The sequence below is a fragment of the Phyllopteryx taeniolatus genome, chromosome 17, assembly GCF_024500385.1.
Source record: "Phyllopteryx taeniolatus isolate TA_2022b chromosome 17, UOR_Ptae_1.2, whole genome shotgun sequence".
NCBI classification, from domain to species: domain Eukaryota; kingdom Metazoa; phylum Chordata; class Actinopteri; order Syngnathiformes; family Syngnathidae; genus Phyllopteryx; species Phyllopteryx taeniolatus.
Genome location: NC_084518.1, coordinates 19,494,247 through 19,503,938, shown reverse-complemented (window position 1 = coordinate 19,503,938; position 9,692 = coordinate 19,494,247). Strand labels below are relative to the sequence as shown.

The window sequence follows — 9,692 nt, the reverse complement described above, 5'->3', positions numbered from 1 at the left end:
GTTTCCCCCCCCCCCCTTAGGGCTGCTCGCATTTTTGGTCAAATATGTATTTTAATATGCTATTAAGTGATCAATGGTTGTGCTTGGTGGCATTAAGGGGATTTTAACGCGTTCGCAATGGTGTTCTTCGACGAACCCAGCTAGCCTAGCCTTTCTTCGTCGAGGCTCCACCGTGAAGTTAGCATCGAGCTAAAGCTAAAGCGGTCGATTATGGCGATTGTGTCCGGCTCCTGCGCCCGGGTCAACGTCTCCCGGAGCAGCGGGCCCTCGGCGGCGGCAACGGCTCCGGCCCCTTCCCAGTCGTCCGGCCAGTCGCAGCCCATGATAGCCGTGTGGGAATGGCAGGACGACCTGGGCCACTGGCGGCCCTACAGCGGCCAGGTAAGCGCCTACATCGAGCGCTGCCTGTCGCCGCGGGGCCACAGGGGCGGCGCAGCAGGCGCCGCCACCATCTGCCTGGGACAGTCGGACCCCGGCCTGTCGCCGTATCTCATCGACGTGGCCAGCCTGAAGCAGTTCAGACAGGACACGGGTGAGTTATTAAATCATTGTTTTTAGTGTCACAGACGTTGTTTTTTTGGGGGTTTACTTTTTAAAATGTATTATTTTATTTTTTTTAAAGGCCCTTGCTAGGTAGTTTAGCGTGTTAGCCTCGATGACGTATTGCCTGTTGTTGTCATCGGAATATTGACACAGCGGCTCCCCTGGATTAACCGGACAAACCAGGCAGCAAATTATGTTTTGTGTGTTTGTTTACAAATATGGTCTTGCGTGTGGTTAATTGGGAAGTAGATTTTATTATTTGAATAACATCGATATAAATTATTTTTAGTTTAATTTGTTCCGTGACTACTAAGATCATCTAGCTCATTTTATTTTTTCATGTTCCCCATTGAAATGAAATTAATTTGTTCCAGCCCACCCCAAAAAAAACAAATGATTTGTGTTCACTAATTATTTATTGTATAAAAACACAATTTTTTTTTATTTAAAGAGAAGACAAAAAAAACTGCTTTTGTAAAGTGCACGCCTACATATTCGGCATTCACCTATTTGCATATTTTTTTTCCTGAATGTCTACCCAAGCGGGAACCCCCGAATGTAGGGGCAAACATATTTTTTGTTCCTGTTTCAGGCCTGTTGTGTCTCTATCAATTCAAGAAATGGAGAGTAAGGGGCACCGTGTCTATTAGCCTCTTTCATCAAAGTTTAAATCTGAATATTCTGTATTGGCCAAGTATGTTAAAACAAACAAGGGATTTGTTTCTGGTCGTTGGAGCCATTCTAGTACGACAATAAACAGCCACTGTGACAAAATATACATTTAGGACATCAGAACCCAAGTACGACGAGTCATTGAGCAATATAAAGATACAAGTCATGCGCTAATGCTGTATGACAAGAACGTGAGTGTTCAGTAGTAATTAAGAAGTTATGCAACGATAGCAGAGTGATGAAGCCACAATGTGTGAGGTAACAACGTCCCAACAGATGTGTGCAAAAATTGGCAACATGTCGCAATGGAATTTTGAGTCTGAGAAGTTAATGAAAAGAGTGAAGAAGCTATTGGAATGTCTACTGAATGGATGTTATTGTGTTTAATGATTGTTGTTTTTTTTGTTTTTTTGGTATTGCTTTTGGGACAGAAAAATACATTTTGAGTACTGACGATAAAATGCTGCCAAACCGTAGTGACATAACCCGGAAGCATATATTTGAGGTGTGGCGGCAAGGCTCGGTGGTTAGCAATGCTGACTTATAATTTCCTTTCATATGTTTTCCAGGAAAGACCCGGTCGGTACGGCGCTCCCTGTTCGCCCAGTCGTCGGGCCTGGGCAGCGGCGTGTACTGGGAGTGGGCCAACGACGAGGGCGGCTGGACGCCCTACGAGACGCGCACTTCCATCCTGTTGGAGCACAGCTACCAGGCCCGGCAGGGCACGGCCGACCTGGGCCCGCACGGCCACAACTACATCGTGGACCTGACCTCCCTGGCCCAAGTCAACAAGTCGTCGGGCTTCAGGCGTCAAGTGCGGCGGCAGTGCAACCTGCCGTACCCGTTGGCCTCCTTCGGTCCTCCGGCCATCCCGTCGGGGCCCTCGGTGCTCCCTGCCGGCGTCCCCCCCCTCTCCTCCTCCTCCTCCTCCTCCTCCTCTTCGGGGGGCCCGGCCTGCTCCTGTGTGCAGTGTTTGAGCCACGGGGGCACGGGTCCCATGCCCAGCCGATCCCGGCACTCTTTCTCGTCGGGCAGCCTGAACCGGCCCAGTATGCAGGGGACGGGCAGGGTAGCGGCAGCGGCGCACCCCACATCAGTCTACTCCCCGTACCCTCGGAGGCCCCTCTCCGTCGGGGGGATATCGTGGGGCGCCCCCTGGCGTCCGCCGCCTTCTGCTAGCCAGCTAGCTGCACCCCTTCTCAGCAGCTCGTCGAGCGCTAACGGCCTCAGGTTGGTGTCTACGGTTTTTTTCTGATGGGAAAAGGCAGGTATCTATTCGAGAGGCGTTTATTGTCCTATGTGGATGATGCGTCAGGTGACTAATTGGCCCAAGGTGTGTCAGTGGTACCTTGACTTACGACTGTGAGCTCAACACAGTGGGCAGCACCGCCTGGATGAGTGAAACGTTCGCACGCTGCGATAAGGTTCAACCACCGGGCAATATTTTTGTTCAGTCCGAACATTGAGGCGTTTGTAAATCGGGTAACACTCGTGCTACGTGAAAGAATCCCCAAATGAAATGTTTAAACTATGTGTTGTGCTACTGTGGTGCAACTTTATTTTTTTTTTAATCCATTACAGTACGTTTAAGTACAGTTCAATACATTTTTTAAGTGCAATACATTTGCATTTAATCCTTTCAAATCATTTATTTTTCTACATTTAACCGAAATTTTATGTGCAGTACATTTAATACTATGCTACTACTGTATATAAAAAATTTTTGAGGAGGTACTTGGTGTAAAACGTCTTGAGAACCATTGTTTTAGTACACACATTTGCCACATAGAAAGGATATCGAATAAATGTTCAACTTGCTTGCCATTTCAGCAATTTCCTAGTTTTTATTCCTAATTCAGCAGACCAGTTGTATATCGACTAAATTAATCGATTATCCAACTAGTGCGCTGAATTGTCTTATCCATAGTTATGTGCACTTCCTGTTCCTCACGGGGCCGAAAACACGCTGCTTTAATGAGGAGACATTAACATGCTTGTCACTTCCACTTCCTCCAGGCTACCACTGTGGTCGTCTTCCTCCGCATGAAGGCTTCATTATCACGGCTGCCACATTTCCCGCTTATTGTCCGCGGCTGCCAAGTGATCAGTCGTTTGTTATTTCACATGGTGGAGGTTCAGAACCTCAGGATGGTCCAAATCTGATCTGGTAGAAAGAGCAGGAAGCACACTTGTGTGTACCGATCTACTGATCAAGTGTCTTTTTTTTTTTTCTTTTTTTTTTTTTTTTTTTTTCCCCCCCCCTCTCTCTCTCCCTCCCTCTGCCAGCGTTCCTTCCATCCCCATTCAGCTCAACGGATCCACCAGCGTCAGCTCGGCCCTGGCAGGTAAAACACTAAAAACGCTTCCTGTCCACACGGACTCTCTTCGCCCTCTCTGCGCTTTGCTTTTTGAATTTTTTTCTTAACTCCTGGGTGATTTATCATCTGGTTTTATGTGCCTGATTCGGTCTTGTCAAGAGCCTTTAGCAGCCCCTTTAGAAATAGCCTATCAGGAGCCATTTCAGTTTTTTTCAAAGTCTGCGTAAAACAATTCGTTTTTAATTATTTTATATGTACATGTATTATTTACTGAAAATATGTTCCTAAACTAGATTATTTTTTTCTAGGATCTACAACTAGTAGTTAAATATTTGTTAAAATAAAACAATTATACAATAATCTTAATCAATCTGACCCCTGTGATAAGGGTTTACTGTACTTTAAAAATATTTGCTGAATTAAGAATAAATATTGCTCAATGTTAAAAAAAAAATACTAAATCATTATTTTTAGATCGTAGAAAAAAAAGAGATTCTTTGGATGAATTAATGCTTAAAAACAATAAATTAAGAAGCATTATTGATTAATGTATAAAAAAAAATGTTGATCGTAGAAAAAAATGGGAGCATTTTGAATCAATTAAGAATACCTTAAAACATTTCAATGAATCAAGATTAAATATTGATCAAATGTAAAAGCAAAAAAAATCTTACTTTAAATTACTAAATTATCATTTTGTTTTGGCATCATGCCCCACCATGTACTGCAATAATCTTTAGCAGCAATTATTTTTACAAATTTGCTGATGATGTCGTGAGACCTTTGTCACTGTCCAAAGTTTTTATTTTATTTCGAAATTGCGACGATACCCAGGTCTTAGTCGGAGTGTCGGTCGCAGCGCCATCTCATACGTTTTTATTTTTTAATTTGTTCCTTTCTGCTCCCGCACCTCACCCGCTTTGCCCCGCCCTGGTCCCGTCCCGCCTCGAACCTCCACCCCACCCCGCTCCAGGCATGGCCTCCATTTTGATGTCAGCGGTCGGACTGGGCGTGCACTTCACCACCACCGCCGCCCCCCTCCCGCAGCCTCCTCCGCCACCGCATCAGCATCTGCATCAGCATCTGCCGCCCCAGCAATTCTCGCTCCCGCCGCCCGTCCAGTTCCCCCCTGCCAGCAGGCCCAGCAAGCCACCCGGCAGTGGCAGTTCAGTTAAGAGAGCCAAGAGGCAGCACAGGAGAGGTAGCTACCACGCCGCCCGCCCTCGGTCGGAGGGCCATCTCGTCACCTCCATCCGTCCTCGTGTTTCCGTCTTCCGTCCAGCCATTTTGTCTTGTGCTTCTGGTCACCCATCCATTTTCCATAGCGGTGTCTCAAGGGTCGATAGTTGACTTTAAACGTTCCAGACCAACCGAAATGCCTTCCATGCGTCAGAATTCAACCATAATTGTAAACATTTCCAGTCCAAGGTGGTCACACCCCCCCGGACACAGTCCGGATCTTTTACAAGCATGGAATTGGCTGGAAATGACCCGATTGGTTTTTGGTTTGTAGGGGTAAACCGGTGGTGCACCCTGAGAAAACCCGAACAGTCCTCTTTTACAAAGAGGACTTTCTAACCGTGTCGCTGTTCGGTATCAACGGTACGGTTGCGCAATGCGAGGGATGAAGTCGACCCTGTGGGGCTGTCGTGTCTCGAGGTTACAGAAGCAAAACTAGAAGCGAATCGGAGCTTTTTGCTGTGAGGCGGCAGTGCTAACCACCATGCCACCATCTGATAAAAGCAGTAAAAGCCAGCACATTTGCTCTGACTTTTGAAAGAGGCCCAGGAAACTCAGGTCTTCAGAGTGGAAGCCAATGCAGGGATCTTGTTGCTGTGCGGCAGCAGTTCCGCCTTGCCCACCCGGTATTGTGCCAGGCGCTGTTCTGCACCATGGAACGGGGGGAATGAAGTCAACTCAGCAATTGTCTGCCTTCTGAGATCGTATCAGAGACGAGACGCCACCCATGTCTGAGGGAATTGCGCAGTGCAGCACCACCGACACTCGCTTCTCCTGCCCTGTTGTGTTGAAAGCAATAGACGCTGACCCAAAACGATTTTACACCTCACACCAGAAGCTTGGTAATTGTCTGCCTTCTGAGGATGCATCAGAGCCAAGACGCCACTCATCTGTAAGGGAGTTCAGCAATGCTGGGGCACTGCTAGGGCTGCAACTATGAATCGAATAATTCGATTACTAAAAAAGTCAAGAGCAAAAATATGCCTCAAAGCTTAGCAAGGATTATTTGTTCACACGCGCTAACGTTACTGCAGACGAACGCACCACTCCATGTAGAAATGAGATGAGGGAAGAGTGCGCAAAAGACATAATGTCCAAAGTTTGGGATAATTTTACACCCGTCGATCACCAGGCCGCCCACGTCACTTACCAGGCCGGGCCCCGCCTTTTAAACTCATACACCATCAGGAATGGATAACGTAGCTTGAGGATGACGATCCCATGTGGACAACAATAATACCTGCACCTTACATGCACATTTTTTTGTTACAATACTAAATACATTTTTATCCAATTAATCAATGGTATAATCGTTAGAATAATTGAAACATTTTGATAGTTGCAGCCCTACGGGACACACTGTCCAACATTTTTATGTCACACCAAATGTTAAGTACGGTTATTGTCTGGCTTCTGAGGTCCGTGTGTAAGGGAATCCTGCAATGCCAGGACACCTGACACTCACTTCTGTGGACTTGTGGTGTTGAAAGCAATTGACTCTGTCCTACAACTCAACAAGTCTCCCGGTCTGTTGATCGCTGCCTTTCATTTCCCATCTTTGAATGTCTTGTCTGCACTACCTGCTAACTCCTTTTCGCTTGCTAGGTGAAAAAAAGTGTTGGGAGAAAAGTTGCGGAGTTCTGGGTGTTGATTCCAAAGGCCACGTTTCGTTTCAGCTTCCGCTCAAAGAGCCGAGGAGGTGATCCGACGTTACATGGAGGTGGTGCCCGGCGTCCCGGATGAGGTAGTGCCCGCCTGCATAATTCCGTTGTTTTTATCAGCAGTCCATTTTTCCTGAACATCCCTCCGTCCCACCTCCCAGGACTGCATCATTTGCATGGATCAACTGTCCAATCCCTCTGGCTACGAGACGCAGCCACCGCCGGCTACGGCACAGGAGAGCAGCCAGGGCATCTTGCCGGACGCTGTGGGAAAGTTCGTCAAGTGCGGGCACACCCTGCATATGCTCTGCATGCTGGCCATGTACAACAATGGCACCAAGGTACAAATATGTTGAAATAAATTTCTGTCACGCTTAAGTTGTTCACGATGAAAGCACCGTTAATAAAATACATAAATCAAATGTTGAAAAGTATACATTTTTATATTTTGATGGACAAAGTATCATTTAATATTTTTTTTATTAAAGACAATGTTGAACAATTAATAAATCATTGTAGATGGATAAATGTAAATAGTTACTCATTTTTATTATTTTTAGATTACAGAATATTACATTGTTATGGTTATGTTTTGAGTAAGAGAGACTAATACAATTAGGAAAAAAATCCATTATTCATCAAATGTACTTTTAGATTTTGAGTAAATAATACATTGGTAGCTTAATAGGATAATTGCCCAAATCATTTTAACTTTGTTACCAAATAAAAAAAAATTTAAAAATACAAATGTGCTTGCCCCAAAAAATACTTTGTTCTCCGAAAACGATCTAATTAAAAAAAGAAAAGAAACCCGAAATGTTAAAAAAAATCTACATGAATTTGAAAATAACATTGAAACAATTGATACATTTTTAAAAATCTTACATAATGGAAAAATATAATAAATTTATAAAATATTAACACCTCAAAATCAATAAATAATAAGAATAAATTATTGATCATTTGTTAAAATGTATTATTTTAACCCTCTGATTCCTATAAGTAGTTGTCCACTGTAGTGACCGCATGCATCAGAGGGTTAAATCAGATAAAAACCTGCTAAAAAGAGTCCGTATTGTATCAGTACGGTTTACGACAAAAGTACATCCTATCAACATGCTCGGGGTGGGACCGGTCTTTTTTATCAGGATTTTATTGATCCGTTTAAAAGCATACGCGGCTTTTCTCTCGTCAGGATGGCAGCCTGCAGTGCCCCTCGTGTAAGACCATTTACGGCGAAAAGACGGGCACGCAGCCAAAAGGCAAGATGGAAATTTACAGCATTCCCCAACCGCTGCCCGGGCACCCAGACTGCGGCACCATCCAGATCATCTACAGCATCCCGCCCGGAATACAGGTGGGCCGCGCACTTCGTGAGGTGCGTCCTAACAAGAACCACAATCACACTGATCATCAGTACTTTTGTCCTGGTACCGTAGGGTCCGGAGCATCCCAACCCAGGACAACCTTTCACCTGCCGGGGATTCCCTCGTTTCTGCTTCTTGCCGGATAGTGACAAAGGCAGGAAGGTAAAATATAAACCCTCATTTATCGCAGAGGATACGATACGTTCCATACCCAACTGCGAAAGGTGAAAATCGGCCATATAATTTAGTCGACCGAAAGTCCACTACCTTAGTGCTAACTTGTAATTCGAAGCGCCATAAATGGCTTAACGTAATTAGCGTAGATGTTGTGGTAATTATACACCCTTAAATAAGTGCTACTTACGCACACACGGAACGTCAGGCTCAGGTGTTTCATTAATTTTTTTAATATTCCACAATTTGGGAATATGGAAATTAACTGGAAATTGGGGGGGGGGGGGTAATGGGAAGGTATCATATTCCCCCAAAACATGGCTCACCCCCCCATGTCAAAGTTTACAACTTTCCTAGAATTCTGCTAATTCCCGTCACCTTTTCTTCCCGTCTGAAGGTTTTGGAGCTGCTGAAGGTTGCATGGATGCGCCGGCTCATCTTCACGGTGGGCACGTCCAGCACCACCGGTGAGCCCGACACGGTGGTGTGGAACGGCATCCACCACAAGACTGAGATGATGTCCAACCTGTCAGGACACGGCTTTCCGGACCCCAACTACCTGGACAACGTCCTGTCGGAGCTGGCCTCTCAGGGCGTGACCGAGGACTGCCTCAAGGCACCCGGCAGCAGCTAAGTCATCAGTTGCCGAAAAAAAAAAACATTTTTAAAACCCACTTAGCGAAAGGGAACCTATTTTACACCGGGCTGCGGTATAAACGCCATTGGAATTGGGGAGAAGAACCTGACAATTTTTCCACCTTTGGAAGTCGTGTCAGAGGCTGGGAACAGAATGTTGGAATAAAAACGCGGTATGCTGTTTGAAAGTGAACACGATAATATCCCGCCTTCTGCTACGGTTCCGATGCAGCTACATTCCCGCAAACCTTATAACAGAAAATTATTATTTTTGCTGTTTATTTTTCATTTGTAGCTTCATCTGCATCATCTGTGCCCCCCTTTTCCTGCTCCGTTGCTGTGACGGCACCGGCGCTCCAATTCTCATAAAGCACTTTAGTTGTGACGGTGCATCACTTTAAAAAAAAAAAAAAAAGTTTAAAAAAAAAAAAAAAGGGGGGGGGGGGTGTTATGCAATTGAAAGCGTAGCAAAGAGACACCGCGTTAGCCTGATTAATGAGAAGTGGCAAGAGTTGCCGGGAGAGAAAAAAACTGTAGAAAATTGATTTAATTAACAAGTGGTGACCACAAATCAGTAAAGACACCTACTTTTTAATACTCGTATGGATTAGTTAGCGTACTAATCGAATCATGCATCGTTTCATGAGCTCAGTTCATTTGGACTGAGCTGGAGACCGCTTGGCTATCTAGCTCAATAATCAAGGATCGACCACCAATGTGTAAAGACGCGTACTTTAACACTTTTGTTAGCGTTTTCCCGAATCCTTCAATTTGACAAGATTATCCGGCGTAAGGATGTAGACCGCTACGCTAGCATCAAGAATCAAGGGAATGACAACAAATGGGTGTACTTTAACACTTGGACCTTTTTAGGTTAGCGTTGTAGCCGACTCCTGCACGGCTTGATGCCCTACCCTGACTGCCAATCTGAAGAGGAAAGCCAAGAAAGTGCTCCAACGGTGACAATCAAGGCCTCACTTCCTGTACTCACATACATTATCCCGCCTCTCACGGCACAAGTCACTGCAATAAAAAAAAGATTGATGTCGACAGAGACTCTGTGTTTTAATGGGGAAACACGC

At 45.2% G+C, this 9,692-nt stretch overlaps 1 protein-coding gene across 2 annotated transcripts; it reads left to right on the top strand.

Annotated features, from left to right (window-relative positions):
• dtx2 (deltex 2, E3 ubiquitin ligase) lies at positions 1-9,660 on the top strand. Of its 2 annotated transcripts, XM_061750692.1 has the most exons (9): positions 1-532; positions 1,785-2,445; positions 3,502-3,560; positions 4,507-4,734; positions 6,449-6,516; positions 6,595-6,774; positions 7,629-7,790; positions 7,873-7,962; positions 8,372-9,660. In XM_061750692.1, exons 1-9 carry the CDS (start codon positions 211-213, stop codon positions 8,606-8,608), a joined length of 2,007 nt encoding a protein of 668 aa, XP_061606676.1. In that variant the 5' UTR covers positions 1-210; the 3' UTR covers positions 8,609-9,660. The 2 variants fall into 2 exon arrangements, with proteins under 2 accessions (XP_061606676.1, XP_061606677.1); XM_061750693.1 differs by lacking the exon at positions 4,507-4,734.
• The last annotated feature ends 32 nt before the right edge of the window (positions 9,661-9,692 follow it).